General features: G+C 40.1%; 1 protein-coding gene across 3 annotated transcripts in view; it reads left to right on the top strand.

The window, feature by feature from the left end:
- Window positions 1-18615, top strand: part of RUNX1T1 (RUNX1 partner transcriptional co-repressor 1) — a 113323-nt gene that overhangs the window by 93950 nt on the left and 758 nt on the right. For all 3 annotated transcript variants that reach the window (XM_086465697.1, XM_086465698.1, XM_086465696.1), the window contains exons 9-10: window positions 1973-2041; window positions 8465-8655. In XM_086465697.1, coding sequence (XP_086321823.1) covers window positions 1973-2041; window positions 8465-8655 — 260 coding nt within the window. The remainder of the gene's footprint in view (window positions 1-1972; window positions 2042-8464; window positions 8656-18615) is intronic.

Raw genomic sequence — 18615 nt, 5'->3', positions numbered from 1 at the left:
TGAATGCAACAAACCCCTTGTTCTGCCACATTTCGAGTCTGGATGGGTCTTTTCCTGCAGGTATTGCAGGAAGAGCAAGTAAGTGTTTTAATTTTTCACCTTTAGTTTTCCTGAACTTTCAAGCAATGTTTTCTGCTGCCGCCTCTGTCCTGACTGAACTGGCACTGTGCCTGTAAGTCTAAAAGCCTCCAAGGGATGAGAGAGATGTACCCAATGATATTTGCCATCTCCAGAATCATACGAGCCATGTGTTACTGGGAATTTTCCGATTTGCAGTATCGGGTCTGAAGTCCTCTGTCACATCGATTAAACCAATATAAATAGTTGCTGTTTTGCAGAATCTTGCACACATCCCCTATCATTTTAGGCTCGAGAGGTGTGAAATTCTGCCTACAAAAATCCATTTTATTTTCATCCCATACTTTAGTGACAAACAGAAGAGCTGGGGGAATCCACTCAGCTGCCTGTCAAGATGCAAAGCTTCAGTCCACCCCGTTGGTGTCTGCAGATTCATGTGCTAGAAGCTGCATCTGTGGAACAGTGTTGCATCTGTGCAACAGTGGAACTGGGATTCCCTATTCTCTGTGTAGCTGAAACGGCTGCTGTCATTTCCACCTTTGTTACCTGTCTGCAATATTAAATGCCAGCTTTTAAATGTATTTAACTTTCTGTAGCCTGCTGTATATAAACAGTACTGCATGCATATGTATGGTGGTAAACAATTTGCAAAACCTAATGATTCAGCATTTTTCTTAAAAATACTTCTTTTTGACCAAGTCAGCAAATAATAACTTTAAGATACAAAAATTAATATATTTAGTAAAAATTAGTATTCAAAGAATGGCAGGTGTACTTTTGTTATGTTTCAAACTTGGGCATCAAACAGGATGTTTAATTTCTAGTAACATCTCTAGAAAGGTTCAAGCATAATTTTTAATGTAATAAGTTACTTTATTCTGACACTTGAATTCTGTTATACAGATAATAGTAATCATGGCAATGAACGTTACCACTATGTGTTTTGTTTTGGTTTTTTTTTTTTCAATTTCTCCTCTATTACTTTGAAAAATAGTTAATCAGTTTTTAAATTGTATTTGAAAAGAGCAGCTTTTCATCTGCTGAGAATCCGTATGCTAAATTTCAGGTCAAAGTGAATTTTCTTTCTGTATTGTCTGATCTGGCATCTTTGAAGTCAGTGTGGAAGGGATCTTGCTGATTTCAGAGCTCTTAGGCTCAGGCCCAGAGGTTAAACCCTTTAAAAAAAAAAAAAAGGAGGGGGGAAAAGATGTTAAAATGTGATTGAAATATATGGATGAATTACGAGCTTCAGCTCCAGTGAGGTTGTTTGGCAGCATATGTATTGAGGGGCTTAACCTAAAGTTAGAGGTTCTGTTTTTCAAACTTGTGCAGCTACAGTTGCCAACATGGGCTCAGATACAGGAAAGCGTAGCTCTGAACATAGAGAAACACCCCTTTCTTTTTCTGTGGACAGCTTATTTGTTCACTGGAATGACATCTTGGCTTTTATCTCCACTCGTCAGTAGCGATTCTGTTTTCACAGAGCAGATGTGACAAACCTGGACTGTTGCCCTCTTTCTTCTTCCTTTTCATAAACATAATGACAAAGGATGAAGCACGTCATTCCCTCAGTTGGTCTCGCAAAGCCAGCCTTAAAAGCATGGAAACTGTTGTATAGAGTTGACTTGAAACGCTGTAAAATAAAATAAAGCTAACTAGTTTCAGCTTGGCTTAAGATGAGACATTTGAGTCCTAAACATTGACTTGGTCCATGTGACATTTGTGAGCTACAGCCACGGCATCCGTTTTATTTTGAGTAAAGAAAAACTTCACGTGATTTTTTTGTCTGAACAGTAAATAAAGGGAAAAGGTATTTCTCTAAGCCTTGCTCTCAACAAGCAAGCATTGCTTACGATGCTCTTTCTTTTTCCCTCCGCACCCCCTCCTCCTGCAGAATCACATCGGGAATTCCTTCACAGGCCTGCGTCTGGATACGTGCCAGAGGAGATCTGGAAGAAAGCTGGTAAGAACTGTTTAAAAACACCAGCTTTGTCGTCTGGCAGCAGCTGTGTGCAGTTGTTAATGCACTGATGTGAGGAATGGGGGAAAAAAAAAAAAAAAAAAGAAAAAGGGCTTACTGGTAACAAGAAAAAATTGTGTTTAATAATCTTAAACTGGAACTGATACGGACATGAAATAATCTTTATAATAGAAGCATCTGCTGCTGTAGTTAGGGGGGGTATCAGTACTTCCATTAAGGACCCTTATTTTCAGGGTTTATAATGGTTTCATGCTGAAACTTGATATGCTAAGGTTTCAGTCTGTTAGCAATTAAAAGAAAAAGTTTGTGTGGGGTTTTTTTTTTAATTAAGCATCAAGGTTCTTACCTGGTTAAGGTAAGAATTCCTATAGGAGGGGAAAAACACCTAAGTGTAACTGTTAAAGAAAAACCTTCAGCTATGCAATGTAACCATTCTTAATTTTAAAAAGATTTTGTGCTTGTCAGCCCTCAGTGAAGCCTGTGCTCATAAATCTGCAAAGTTTTCAATGAAGTAAGCAAAAATTGCATCTCTGCAGCTGCTCTGGGTGGTGCACAGTCACTGACAGCATCTTCCCCAAGCTCAGAAAGCACCATGGGCAGACGTTGTGGTTGTGCAGAGTTTTCTTCAACACTTTGAAACTCTGCTTGAGCGCAGGAGTTTCCTGGCAAGGATCCCATTGTGGTGCTGGAGCTAAACCTTTGCTCTTTTGGCATTGATATTGGAGCTTCCTTGTTTTCAGAGGGGCCAGGAGGTAGCTCTTGAACTCCAGTGAGGTAGTTCATCTTCTATATATACACATATACACGTGCCCCCCTTTTGAACACCTGTATAACCGTGAAGTCTACAGCAGCTGTCTGAGCAGGAGTTAATGATTAAATGGCAAACATGCAGCAATTCTGATGCTTTCTGATCAAATCTCCTGTAACTGCTTGCTGCTTTTTGGTGTATTTTAAACTAGACACAGAACATACGTGTAAAAATGTTATGCAGGAATATCATTGCATCAGACAAGAAGTTGGTTGTTCTGTGTGATGTGGGTTTATCATGTAAAGTCTGTATTTGTCAATATGTTAATTAATAGTTTGGAACTGTTGTGTTTTCTATGAAAAATAACAACTATCTACATGTTTTTCTTTTGTCCAAGGAAAGTGTAGCCCTTGTAACTCAATGTTCCAAAGTATTTTTATAGTTCATTTTGCCATATTTATGTTAACATCTTAAATGAAAAATGAAAGAAAATGTGCAGTCCCGGGATGTCTCAGTAAGAGGAACATTATTCAGTTGAATTTCAGTAACTTTATTCCTCCTGCAAAATCTAGGTTTTGATGTCGTTTGGCATATCAGGTCATTTATGACTCCTAGATGCAGTACAACAAAAGAAAGAAAGTTTCTTCATAACCTAGCAACACAGATTAATTGAAGCTTTTGTCTTGAGTTATAAAATTGGATGTGCGTTCACATTGCATACATATATCCACAAGTGGTAGTGTACAGGAGCCGTGTTATGTCATCTTGTGAGCATATATGTCATCAGTCACTTTGAAACAAAGTTTTTCCTTTGGTCCCATTTCCAGTCTCTATATTCATGCGGATGTGGGTTTCAATCAGATTCCTTGTATTAACTGAGCATGCCTGTGTACTGGAGAATCTGACTCTTTACAGGATACATACCTGTATCTGTTACTGAGAGCAGTAAAACATCAGAAAGCACACTGCTTTTCATAAATCATGGGCCTTCATTTTCAGGAGCGTGCACTAAAGTTGGAGGTCTTCACAATTTCATAATCAGTTCAAGGCAGTAAAGGTGCAATTCAGGTCCTTAAGAAAAGGACTCTAGTGCCATTTGCTGCGTAGTTTCCTGGCTGGGATGCAACTGCCAGTCAAGAAGGCTGCAAATCTCTCACAAGTAATTTCTGCTGGCTCAGTTTGGATATCTTGGTATCTCAAATGTCCATAAAAGACCAATATGTAGACAGCTGAATCAAGTATAAAAGTCTGATTGGGATGCTGAATCAATTGAACTGAAAGAATTTGGCATAAAAATGATTAATAAGCAACCTCAAAAGCATGTGAAAAAGGGATTCCCTTCAAACTTTTGGAGATTGATAGACTCCAGTGCAATTTGTGAAATATACGAAGTTAAGTATGCCTTTTGAGCAAGCACATAGTATGCAGCACCTTGTGTTTTAAAGCCATCTGAGCCCAATTCAGTTTCATACATCAGTAGAAAGGAGTCGTCAGTACCCTGATTTACCTCACTGAGTTCCAGATATGTAGATGGTTCGAGGGAGATCTTGTTGTGGCCTTTCAGTACTTAAAAGGGGGTCTGATTTTAGCAGGGCCTGTTGTGATAGGACAAGGAGTAATGGTTTTAAACTAAAAAAAGTGTAGATTTAGACTAGATACAAGGAAGAAATTTTTTTACAATGAAGGTGGTGAGACACTGGAACAGGCTTCCCAGAGAGGTGGTAGAAGTCCCATCCCTGGAAACATTCAAGGCCAAGCTGGACGGGGCTCTGAGCAACCTGATCTAGCTAAAGCTGTCCCTGCTCACTGCAGGGGTGTTGGACTAGGTGACCTTTAAAGGTCCCTTCCAGCCCAAACTATTCTATGAAGACTCCAAGCCAAGTTCTTGGTGTCCCTTAGTAGTCAAGAGAGAGGCAAGTATATGAAGAGAATCAGTCAGATCATAGGTTATCTTGCTCTCTGGAAATACTTACTTCTCTTTATTAAATACTGAAAGGATCCCAGGCCTGTTGTGGGCTGCTGCCTTGGCTTCTTTCTGTGTCGTGAGGAAACTCTTCCAGCCATCCTCTATCATTTAGTAAGGCCTGCTGTTCATGTCAGTCCAGATGAAAGCTCTGGGGTTGCCAAACAGGTGTGGAATGATCATACTTTGTCATGCAAAGATGATAATGCCCCTGTACATTCTCCAGGGTAGTCCTGAGAAAGAGGTGGTGCATTTTGGGGTGTGAAGCTGAGATAACTCATATCCCCAAGTGCAAATGGCGTTCTTTGCCAGCCTGAGGGTGAGATGATGCAAAATGTCATTGTGGCACAGGACTGCGTACCTGCCCACCTTTCTTTTCTCAGCATGTGAACCGAGTGCACCCATGATGTGAGGGAGTTGACCAGGAGCTGGCTGGTGAATAATCATGTTGGGTTATATACAGCAGTGAATGATAAGTTGAGTACCTCCCCTGAGTCAGCTCGAAGGACCTATGATCATGCTGAGTAACACCTATATTCCACACAAGCTGTTTACTCCCTGGAGCTTCTCTCATCAGCGCAGCTCAAAGGGAAGGAAGATTTCAGTTCATCCCTAAAATGACAGTGAATTTATGCCAAGAATGCTTAGCATTAGTAGGAAAACGGAGTATGCAGATACATGGCATCTTAGATATTTGATTTTAAAAACTTGTAGATTTATGTTTTCTGATATTGGAATCTAATCACTCTTCTTTTCCCTGGAAATGCAGAGAAAGGAAGAGTGCTGATACCATTCTTGGTCTTCATAGCTCAGCATTGTCAAGGCAAATAAAATCTCTTTCACTGTCACCCATAACTTTTTCTGTGTTGGACTAGATGATCTTTCAAGGTTCCTTCCAATCCCTAACATTCTGTGATTCTGTGATTACAGTTTTTATTGGTATCTGAAACTATGAAGCCTGCATTCTATGTCTGTAAAATATCTGTGGGTAGTAGAAGCACTTATTTGGAGAAGATATGCAGAAAATCAGGGATATGAAATTTTGTCTAGTTTCTTTGGGTGTTCATGAATTCATAATGTATTAAAATAATGGCAGTGCATTGTGATCAGAATCCCTGACATATTTTAGCGTTTTGTTTTCACACTTAGTATAGCAAAACACAAATTTTGTTGTCAAAGTTAATGGAAATACTAAAATCCAATCCATAGTTTATGCCAATTAAAAAGAATCAGTCAAGCATATGGCCTCGTAAGTACTTCTAGCATCTTCACACTCTCGGAAGGTTTGAAAAAAAAGTTATGCAATATATAAGTAAGAATATAAGGTTCAGTTTCTATATTTGGACTGAAAAGAAGTAGACTATGTAGGATGAAAAACTATAAAATTAGAAGTCCCTGTGAAATGTTGGTGTATTGTGTTTCTGTTTAATATAATAGTTTAAACTGGCATTTCTAACCACTGCAAACACCTCAACGTAAAATTTAAATTTATATGATGTAATGAAAGTGCATTATGCCATACAAAGATAATTCCTATTCATAGCAAGTATCAGCAAGGATACAGATTTTCTCAAAGAAATCTGCTTTGTTAGTAACTGTAGTTCGTAGACACAAAATGTCTGTATTTAAGTTGCCTCATTTTTGTGAAAATGGTAATAAAATTGCATCTGTATGTTTGCCTGTGTACATTTCTTTTCTCACGATCAGTGAATGTTTGCAGTTGGTAATAAATATTCAAGCACCTTGCAAATGTCCTACCAATTCCCTTTGCTGATCTGTGTGTGCCTGTGGGACTAGAATAGGAATGCATAATTTAAATATAAATTGCTTGATTTGCATATACAATTAGCCTAGCTGCAGCTTTGATCGTAAGCAAAAATTATTGTCCTGTATTGCCACTTAGATAGAATTTTAATTCACCTTGAATATTCAAAGTAAATTAAGCCTTGGCTGTATGGTTGAAGGGTATGATTTTTTCCCCTCCTGAGGCTTTCCCCTAAACAACATTTATGGTAGGGTAATATAAGGGCATATTTTCAGCCTCATAAAAATAAAGGCGTAAGTTTTATCTCTAAATCCCCCCACCCCCCCAAAAAAAACAAAACACCAAAACAAAACAAAAACTTCAGTTGAAACATCTCTTGCAGACAGGCACGCACATAAAACACACACACACACACAGAGTAACAGAATTTTTCTTTAATTGTAATTAATTCCATTTTAGTCAGTACATGGCTTAAAGTTAAGTCTTTATTGTAATTTCCTTAATAACTGAAAATGGAGACTTCACATAGTCCGTATTTTTTTTAAATAACAAGTGCAGAACTATGAGGTATAACTCAAAAGTTACTGACTTAGTATCTGTACATAAGAATTAGGTCTATGTGCATGTGCATGCACACAAATACATGGGCTTAATACAAGGACTGAAACTCAAACCTGTAACACAGTTGTAATACTTAGATTTTAATCTACAGTAAAACATTTTTATTAGAAATCTATGTTTTTAATTAAACAGAACATTTAATTAAGGTGGTTTTTAAGTGGATGAAACAATTAAGTGCAAACACTTGAATGAAACATGTCATAATTAGTTTTAATAGAGTGTTAATTGGTACTAGGTTTGCCAAGTTAATAATTACTGCTTATTAAATTTTCAATTAATCATTGTCATTTTGCTTTGAATAAAGATGAAAATTAGATAAACTAATTCAGGGGGAGGATGGTTTCCTTGTTAATTAGAGCAGTTAATTAAAAAAAAAAAAGAAATTACTTGTTTTAGTTGTCAATTAAAAGACTGTTCATTAGCAAAATCTTTGCACTCTTCCTGCATCAAAACCCAAATAACTAATTTGTGACAGTCTATGTTTTCCGGAATAAAAGATACGATGCTAGTATGTACTGAATAAACGGCTCATACTGACTTAGTTATTTTACAAGAAGCATGAAGGTTTGAATTTAATGAAGCAGTGTGCCCCTGCTCAGTGTTAATTGTACACTGAAGCCTTGCTGGCTATGGTGTGCTCAAGAGCTCGACGGAGCCAGGAAGTCAAGTCTTCACAGTGTAAACATGGGTTTGAAGGAGAGATCAAGAGGTCAGGTGAATGTTCATAAACAAGTTTTAATTTTGGCTCATAAAATTACATGTCCAGGAAAAGATACTAGACTAGTGATTTAAAATTTTTAAACAAAAACTCTTGGGGATGTTTTTAACTTCATGTATTTATTCATTAACATATGGGAAAAAATTGTTAATGACTGTAAATCCTGTCTTAATTTCCAGAGCTTAAAGATACATTTTTTAAAAAAAGTCTGTAATATTAAGTCTTAAATAATAATTCTTGCCCAACATATTTATGAATCTGGTGTGCTGCAAAACCAGTTTTCCAAGTAAAATGTTCAAAAAGATTGCAAAAATAAGGTGCCAGAGATCTCAAATGTCTGTACTTAAAGAAGTACTGACTGTGAATCAAAGTAGCAAGAATCATCACAAGTGTTAGAGACTTTGGTGATGGGGAAGTAAAGAAGCACTTCAGTGGTCTTGAAGAGTCTTGAGGAACCAGGTTCCTCTGTGTCCTTCTACTCAAATGAAGACTCGATATAATAGAGTGTGTGCTGTATTTCACACATCAGTCCTACGTTAGCCCTGTGCGAAAAGCCCTGTGCTGATGAGCATTTCTCCCCTCCTTTCTAGAGGAAGCTGTCAATGAAGTAAAGCGTCAGGCGATGGCTGAGTTGCAGAAGGCAGTGTCAGAGGCAGAGCGGAAAGCTCACGACATGATCACTTCAGAGAGAGCCAAGATGGAGCGCACTGTTGCCGAAGCCAAGCGCCAGGCTGCAGAGGATGCACTAGCTGTTATCAATCAGCAGGAGGATTCAAGCGAGGTAAGGCCTTCACTGGGCAGGCATCACCTGTGGCTGCAAACCGTAGGTGTATCTGAGCTACCTTTAATCTGCTGCAGGCTGTTCATGTGACATGGGAGTTCAGTGCCTGCTGTTAATTGTTTGCACAGTTGCTTTGGATGCGTATTTCGGGCACGTGCTGAGATCCAAATTTTCTTGGCTGCGTTATTGTCTGAGCCCAAAATAGCTAGTGAACTTAATCTGTGTTCTCACCTTTTAACCTCTGTTCAGGGTTACATACAATGCACACATTTCTGTTCTAATTTAGCTTTTCAGTAGCTTTATTTTAAAGCTCTTCAAGCTACTATATTGAATAGATAACAAGATTGCTTGGTGGAAAATATTTCACACTGAAGTCTAATTTAAACAAAGAAATGATTCATTTAAGAGATTGTAGAGCAAGGTGGCTAAAAGCTTGTCTGAGGAGAGTGTTGGATGTAGAAGTGATTGGCAAAATACGATGATTCTGGTAGGGCAGAATGCGAATGTAGATTTGCAAGTGTTTCCTTATTTTGAATGTGTTGCTTTGGCTGCAAGGAATATTTATGAGTTGAGTGAGGTGTAGGCAAACAGCATTTGGAAAGGGAAGAAATAGACTGGAAGGGCAACGAAGAGTAAAATAAGAATAGGTACGTTAAGCCTTGATTTACTTTTAGACCTCAGAGCGGAAGCCTTGAATTGCTGTGGTGCGGGACATCCGGGAGTGAAAGAGCAGCATGTGTTTGACCACTGCTGCAGCAGTCTAGATAGCAATTAAATTTTACGTCTGTTACAGGAAAACAACGTCCTCAGTTAAAACTGCCCTTAAAAACAGACATGACAAAGAAATGGTGTCAGTTAAAAGTTATTGGTGTATAATCTTCATCTTTCAAGACCACTGAAATGAAAGAATGTTACTTTCATGAAGTATTTATTGTTCTTGTACTAAGATCTTGGCTGTAGTAAAACCACTTTTTAATATAAATTCAAAATGGCAGGGAGTTGGAAGAAAAAAAAAAAGGGTAGATCATGGTGCCTGTTGTGTGAGGACATATATTTGTGTACACCAATGTCAGAGTGCTGGATGAGCAGCGTTGTAGAAGGGTCGCTTAAGTTGAACAATGCAGATAACCCAGCTGCAGCATGCTGAAAAAACTGGCAAAAATCACGAGCAGATAAGTCAGTGGCATGCTGCAGTATGCATCCATAATTTGAGGGAGCGTAAGATTTTAATTCATACCAGGCTTCTCCGGAGATGAAAGACCATTGTGGGATCACTGAATGCCCAGAGTTTCTCCTTAATGTGTAGCAGATGAATAACAAGGAGACAAAAGGAATTGATTTTCAGCATCTGAAAGTTTCTCAGGAAGAAAGGGACTAAGGGAAGTGTATGTACCCTTTAAGTACTAACTGTTCCATTGTAGATTAAATGAGACATAAATTCAATTTATTGGCATTTTGTATCTGAGATACTCAAGGACATTTTTCCTGCACTATGTTCATAGAAATGGCATTTTTCTGACTTAGCATCATTAAAGAGCTGTCATTTTGTGTGTGTATATATACAAGAGCCTCTTATTGTTAAAACCAAAATTCCAAAGGAAAATGTCTTTGGAGGAAACAGCAAATTAAATCTGTTCAGTGAACTGAGAGGCAGGACAGAGGATGTACTTATATGCCAATACATACAGCCCATTCTTCCACAAGCAAATGTGCATCCAAAGAAATGCATAGAGAGTTTGTGTGCTGTAGTTAACTCCTGAGCAGTCATAGCTCTGGGAAAATGCTGTACAACAACAAACATCTTTACTTCTTCTCCAGCAGAACTGCTTACAAGGTTGTTCACTTCTTGGAAACAGGACTTTAAAAAAAAGGCAAATAATTATTTTAATTGCTTTCTAGTGAAGTGTGGCTTGTAGGGTTACAGATGTTCTCAGGGCTGTGCATCCCCAGGGAGGATACAAGCTTCCTGGACCTAGAAATGAAGTCTAGTGTCCTGGTCCTGCAGCTTTCACCCTTGTGGTCATGAGTGGCACATCAGGGTGGCTGTTTTGAGGTGAAAAAGGCAAGTTTTGTTAAACCTGCAGAGAGAATTCAAGTTTGCTCAGTTTGTGTTTACAGGTGCTTGATTAATTGTGAAGGGAGATGACAGTGATACTTATTTGAGAATTAGATGTGTCTCTTAAGTTTTTATAATTAATTCGTCTTGGGCTTCTAATTATGCCTAACTCCAAACAGTTAGGGCAATGCTTCTCACAGTTACCTGTTAACTCAGGCTGTCTTTTTTTTTTTTTTTGCATAACTCCTGTAGGAATGGACCAGACTTTTCCTTCATCTTTGAGGACAGGAGATCAGTTTGCCAGTGTTTGAAAAGTGTTTCTTTGGAGATGAGACCTTGCGTTTATCAGGGTTGAGGAATAAAACTTCACATTTGCTTTGGTGTTCTTTATCTCTTGATCTCTCTGTGAACGTCCCTCCTCATTTTTCTAGGTTATAAGTCTCCATAAACTTCTGTTAACAACTTTCAGCAGAACACTTCAAGCAGTGCGGATTCCTGTATACTAATGGCACTGGAGTAATATCTAGAATATTTCCAGTTCCAAATACGAGAATGCTGAAGAGCAGCTTCTGCAGTCTTACAGGTCCAGAGGAAGGCTGAGCATAACTCCTCATTTCTTATCCTTGCCAGGACATTACACTGAGGCCTGCAAGAGAGCTCAGTAAAGGCTGCTGTGTAATCTCCATGCAGTTACTGACAGAGAGTATTTCTCCCACGGGTGTCATTTGCACTTTTGGCTGTTGAAACTATGAATGGAGATGGGAATTTGGCACCAAATTTCTAATGTATCAGATACAATTTTCATCTGATACGGCCACTCCCTGTCTATTGGCAAGGTTTCTCCCTTACAGCTTTTCATTCGTTGCTCAGTAAAATGCAACCTGGACTTTGCTGAGGCTTCTTGAAACTGCTGTGGTGTGAGCACTTTGTGACATGTTTTTTATTGCAGTCTTCTCCAGAGCTCAAATTGATAACTAGTGCTAAAGACTCAAGATTTTTGTGAGTATTACAATTTTAAGAGAATATGTAGTCTCATCCAAGACCTTTCAGATGTCTCACAAAGAGAAGTAGATTGTAGGGGGTTTGTTGTTGCGGTGTTTTTTTCTGGTTTTGTTTGGGGTTTTTTGTGTTTTGCTTTGCTTTGTTTTTAACCCAGAAGAAGTAGCATCCCTGAGTACAAGATTGTCTGCAAGTAAACAGGAAGTTGGGCATGTTGAGCTGGCCGGAGCAAAGGAAAGGGAGCTGAGGACAGTGAGAGGGCTAATAGGGACGGTGTGATATTTGGAAGCATCTTGACTTTTAAGAAGTGCTTTGCAATATTTTGAGAATTAGCACATTACATAGTATAGTTTTAATTTCTGACTCTGACGTGATCCCTTGTTGAACTATTGTTATGTTTGAAATGTTCAATATGATTTAACTCGCAGTGCCACTGCTTCAGTATCTGTGCATTTACTGTCTATAAAGATTTCCATAGTTTCTCAGCATAAGCCCTTGTGACTGACCAGGACATGTTCATTGTTTTCTGTTACTCTAATGAGAGATTGGTTGAATCTTAGAACGGCTAAGAGAGCACACTGCTGTTGGAAAGTAAAAGGACAGGAGAAGGCCTACCTGTCAGCGTGGCTGTTCCTGAACCACAAATTATTTCTTTACCAGTTCCTTACAGTTGCTTGACAAAAGATGACCCATTCATCAGTAGTTGACTTGGCTAAGTTCAGAAACATGTGTGAGCAGCCTACTCTTCAATGACTGCCGTGCTTTCTTTGGCTGCAATGTACTGTTGTACAAATCAATTTTAATAGTAAGGGCGAAGAGCTTGGCAAAAAAACTGGCTGCCCAGATTGGGGTGGAGGGAAATCGTCAAAACATCTGTCTTTCTGCTCTGGTATAAAATGCCACTGAAAAATCTGACACTCACTGTTCTTCTGCACTTTTGAATAGAGTGGGGGCTGGGGACGGGGAAGGAACACAAATGTTTCGGTTCTCTCTGCTTAAAGCAGATGCTGACATCTGCTCAGATAAAACAAGTATGTAACTGGTCCAACACTGCTTTTAAGAGATGTGTAATGTTAGGGCTTGTTTATATTGCAGCAGTTTATGTTATATGTGAATATCACGCTTACCTGACATTTTGAAGACAGCTGGGTTCAATCTCTGCTGACCAATCCATTGAGACCAGGACTGTGCCAGCAAACCTGACTCTGAGCATCAGATGCTGTGATTCAGGCAAGGCTAGTTTTTAAGCTGGTGTTAAATTTAATATGTATGTCAGCTAATGTTTAATTTTTTTGGCTGGGCATCTCTTAGTAGCACATCATCCCCTGCAGTGGTAGGTGGTAAAGAGACACCAGAGCCATGTGTTCTGTGCAGGATCAGTCCAGATGTAATGTGAACATTGGCACTGCCCCAAACTGCTAAGCTAAGCTAAGCCTGGCTAGCCAGCTTGCATGTCTCTTCTGTATGCTTCTCCGCACTTCTATTTTCAGGATTTAGTTTCTCTCATGCTGACTTGTATGAACATAGATGTACTTCAGACAACAAACAGTGGCTTGGGTAAGCCTGGAGTGTTTAGCCGTAGGTGTAACTTTACTAGAAGCATCTTAAGGTTTGACTATCTTCACACGGAGCACTGTATTTTGATGCAGCGTGGGAATTTCCGAAATAGCAATGTGTTTCCTTTCTAACAGACCTTGGATAGAATTTTCATAAACAAATTCACTGGTTTTTTGCACAGGTGTTCAGTGGCTTATACAGTCCTCATTTACGCCACTGTGGTTTCAGTGATTTCTAGGTGTTCTTTTTCTTGTGGTTATCGGTGATAGAGTTTTGAATTCCATGGGCATTGCACAACACATCTGTGTTCTTCGTACCCTGCCATGCTTCCTTTCCTGGTAAACTAGGGAAATCCAGAATTTGTCAAAGATGACAGAGCAGTGTTTGGCATTGTATTACAGCATTTCTGAGTCCATCGTCTCTTTGACATGTCACAATCTGTTTGGGTTTTTTTTTCTTCTTTAAGCAAGCTCTACATGGAGTCTCATCTGGAGGTGTCAGAGGAAAGCAAATACTCATTCATGGTTGAATATTTCAAAGATGAAAGCAATGGGATGGGTAAAATTATTGACAAGTATGTGTCCTGGTACTGGAGAACACAGAAATGGAGATAAATTTTTTTTAAGAATTTTCGTGATGGCAAACAGAAGTTTCTGAGTTCTGTTGTTTGAAGATGGAAGCTTAAGTGCATGAGAATTAAGAGTCTGACCTAAGATAAGGCTCTGACCTGAGACTGATGTTCTTTGTCAGTTGAAAGAAGAGGATGAAATATAATCGGTGGCATAAATTTGGAGCTAGATTTCCATCTGTTGTAATTTAGCCCAATTTTGTTGAATTAATCCATTTTCAAGGTAGTGAAGTTAAATTGAATTATGTAGTCTGAGAATCTGGCCTTTTGTATAACCTCACTGGAAAATCAGTGCAGAGTTAAACTGTAATCCGGTCCTCCTTGTAGTTTTAGCTACATCTGGAACTCCATAAAGCATGAGCTGGAAGTGCAGTGTAGGTCACTACCTAAAGACAGAGAAGGTAGACCAGAAGATGTTTAGAGATCTGCTTCTCCCTTCCCCAATGCATGATCAGCTCTAGCTGTATCATTCCTGTAAGATACTTGCTTTTCCTGTGGTTTAGTGATGGAGATTCTCCAGTGCCTTTAGGCAATTTGTGCCTGCCCTTAAAAAGATTTCTCATAACATCTCTTTCCAGTTTTTCTTGCAGATGTTTGATCCCGTTACTTCTCCTGTTCATCCATGTAGACATGTAGACCATGTAGACATGGTCATTGTCTGTTGCACTGCAGTAGCCTCTGAGACGTTTTGGTGCTACCGTCTCCTCTCAGGCTACCACCTCTCCTTAGGTTTAACAGTCTGAGTTCGTTCAGTCTCTTCTCATAGCTTGTGTTTGTCTGACTGCTGATTACTATCGCCTAGTCAATGAGGAGAAGGCTGTGGATGTTACCTAACTGGACTTTAGTAAAGCCTTTGACACCAACTCCCACAGCATTCTCCTAAGAATGCTGGTGGCCCATGGCCTAGACAGGTGCACTCTAAACTGGGTTAAAAACTGGCTAGACAGCCGAGCACAGAGAGTGGTGGTGAATGGAGTTAAATCCAGCTGGCGGCCGGTCACAAGCGGTGTCCCCCAGGGCTCAGTACTGGGACTGATCTTGTTTACCATCTTTATCCATGCTCCGGATGAGGGGATTGAGTGCTCCTTTAGTGAGTTTGCAGTTGACGCTGAATTGGGTGGGAGCGTTGATCTTCTCAAGGGTAGGAAGGCTCTGCAGAGAGACCTGGGCAGGTTGGATCGATGGGCTGAGGCCAATGCTATGAGGTTCAACAAGGCCAAGTGCTGGGTCCTGCACTTGGGTCACAACAACCCCATGCAGCGCTGCAGGCTTGGGGAGGAGTGGCTGGAAAGCTGCCTGGTGGAAAAGGGCCTGGGGATGTTGATGGACAGCCGGCTGAATATGAGCCAGCAGTGTGCCCAGGTAGTCAATAAGGCCAACAGCATCCTGGCCTGTATCAGAAGTAACGTGGCCAGCAGGAATAGGGAGGTGATCATGCCCCTGTACTTGGCACTGGTGAGGCCGCACCTCAAATCCTGTGTGCAGTTTTGGGCCCCTCACTACGAGAAAGACATTGAGGTGCTGGAGCGTGTCCAGAGAAGGGCAACAAAGTTGGTGAAGGGTCTGGAGAACAGGTCTTGTGAGAAGCGGCTGAGGGAACTGGGGTTGTTTAGCCTGGAGAAGAGGAGGCTGAGGGGAGACCTCATCACTCTCTACAACTACCCGAAAGGAGGTTGTAGTGAGGTGGGGGTTGGTCTCTTCTCCCAAGTAACAAGCAATAGGACAAGAGGAAATGGCCTCAAGTTGCACCAGGAGAGGTTTAGATTGGACATTAGGAGAAATTTCTTCACCAAAGGGTTGTCAAACACTGGAACAGGCTGCCCAGGGAAGTGATGGGGTCACCATCCCTGGAGGTGTTCCAAAAACGTGTTGATGTGGCACTTGTAGACATGGTTTAGTGGACACGGTGGTATTAGGTCAACGGTTGGACTTGATCTTAGAAGTTTATTCCAACCTAATGATTCTACATAATTCTATAATTCTATTCTGGCTAGCTTTCTTTGGGTTCTTTCCCAAGTCTTATGTGTCTTACGTGATTTGCTGAATTTGAAGCTCATTGTCCCAACCTGGACAGTACTCCAGGCTGAGTCTTGCCAGTGCTAGGAGATGGAGAGTCTTAAACCAGGTATAAAGCGGTCCATAGTCCTGCTCATACACCCTTGTGTGATGATTGCCACCTTGTCACCAGCATGACATTGTGGTCCCCTGTTATCTGAAATGCTGTCTACACAGTTCAGTCAGGGTGCTCCGTTTCTCTGGTACCTGCCAGAGCTTTACAGGAGGAGAAGGTACCTTGAGCATGCTCAATCCAGTAGTGAGCTCAAGCTCTGTCTGTGATACCTGGATCAACTGGAAGTATGTGAACAGGGGTCTATGAAGCACAGCGCGATCTCTTAGCTGGCATCTTGAGCCTGGCTTTTCTTCAGTAGAATTGGGCTCTGGAGCTATCAGCTGGCAACATGAACAGAAAGCAACTGTTGCCAAAGGTTGCGGTGCCCGACCCTGATCTTTGCTGCTGTTTTTCACTACTCGCGCATGGGAAGGAGCAATGAATGGCCACAATGGTGAGGGCTGCATAGGATAGGGAGTTCTGCACGTTAAATCCAGCTACTATCCCAGTGCAAGCTCCCCACAGCATGTGTGCTTGTTTATGTTAATTTACACTGTAGTAATTTTTAAATGCAGTAAGTTGTTGCGTGACTGTAAGCTGTAAACTTTATTTTGGAATTATTGTGTTTTATGTGCTTTTATTCCCACAATTACACTAAAGCTCTAATGACCTGTTAAATTAGAAATAATATGTCCGATGGACAAAATCACATCCCAGACAATGTAGGACACATTAAGTAATCATGTAAGGAGCCAGCTTAGAGCTTTTTCACTTCATTAAAATCTTGCCCTTATGTGTCACGTTTCATGTTCTGTATAGGCTGATAGTTAATTGATGGCTATTTTAATAAGAAAGTTGAACCAATACCGTTAAAATTAAATTACTGTTTTCTGACATCAGTACAGTGGTAAGATACTGAAATATCATACAGTGGCTCTCGTCACGTCTGGAGACAGTTCTGCCTGTGCAGATAGGCCTTCCCCAAAAAGGGAAACAAAATGAAAATTCCCCAGAAGTTGGCCTATATTAACCACACAGGTATTTGAATAGGAAAAGTTTTACATACTCATAACAATTCCAGCACAATTAAAGCACACACTTCAATGTTGCAATCAGATCTGCACAAGGGAGGGATTCCTGTACCTGGGCAGGTGCTGGCTGACTTCAGCATTATTCCATGTGGGGAGAAGTGTCTCTTCAGAAAAGTCTGCATGGGGAGGTTTTTTTTGTTTTCAGATGAGAGGATAAAAGGAAATACAGGCCAAACCCAGGGCTGGCAATTTAGTTGGAAAGGAATAGCTAGTAGATCAGCAGGCATGGCAGTAGGTGGAAATTCTGTGCAAGCACGATTTACTGATCACAGCACAAGCATCAAGCTGGCAAAACGAAACTTTCACAAGTACAATGTGACTTTTGAGAAATGTTAGTATAGCAAAAGAATGAGAATCCAGGTATATCACAATTTGTTCTCTTTCTGGTCAGTGGGATGAGGCATTGTATCTCTTTGAAATGCTAGTACAAACTTGCCAGGTCATTTTGGTGTATGTGTAAAAATGCATGCATGTGTTTGTGCACAGTGTTCTAAATTACTTAATAGTTGTTTTTCATTGTGATGATAAAAAGGTCTTTTAAAGAAAAAGTGTTCAAGAATAGTACAGCTATCCATTTCCAAAGGTGGTTTTACCTCTCCAGCACTGGACAGAGTTTGAGCAAAACAAACCTGAAACAATGAATACTGAATCAAAACCAGGTGATGCCAGACAAGGAGTCTGAATTCCTGACATTTAACTACCAGAAACATCTGTTTCTGTGTGTTGGTAATTCCACCTTTTTTAAAAAAGTGTTTTTAAAGATGGGAACAATTTTATGAATTTAAAAAAAAAAGTCCCCAACACATATACCTGTAATTACCTGATTTAGTCTGTGTGTTTAATCAGTATGAATTGGGAATGCCACGTACATTTGATTTCAACCTCAAAGAGCAATTGAGCACTGGACAGTTACTCTTCCCCCATCTGCCAGTACACGCCTATGCCAACCCCCCCCCCTACCCCCCCCAACCAGCCAATCAAAACCCCCCACCCCCCAAAAAATGGTAAAAAAGAGGGAGGATGGATGTAACACATGGATATTTTCTAAAGAAGCCACTTGACTGTGATTAAATGTCTAATTTCCTTAAAATATTGTTTTGGATTTAGGTCTTTGATTCTGAAATTGGGATTTTTTTCAATGTAGTTGAGGAATATCACTTAAAGATTGGCCATGTTCCAGCATCCAGCTGGTATAGCTATAGAGTGTGTGAAAGTGAATAGCATACATACTCGGCAATGGCTTCCTCATCCTGCCAAAGATTTAGGCTCCAGCTTAGCTATTCACTGCAAGAAGTGCCACTGAATCAAATGGCATTACTCAGACAATTAAAATCGAAGTTTTCCTTGGGTAACAAGTCTTACCTGTGTGTTAGGCCTTTTTCTCCCTTTCTTGTCTTGCATTAGTACCTCTCCACTTTTGAAGAAGCACATTTTTTTTGTGTGCATATTTCATTATTTGTTTTAATAAATTTGACAGAGGAGCTAGCTGAAGTTTTACTGAAACTATTAGTCAGCATGC

The sequence above is a fragment of the Leptosomus discolor genome, chromosome 5 (assembly GCF_034619465.1).
Source record: "Leptosomus discolor isolate bLepDis1 chromosome 5, bLepDis1.hap2, whole genome shotgun sequence".
NCBI classification, from domain to species: Eukaryota; Metazoa; Chordata; class Aves; order Leptosomiformes; family Leptosomidae; genus Leptosomus; species Leptosomus discolor.
This window is presented reverse-complemented; position numbering and strand designations above follow the sequence as displayed.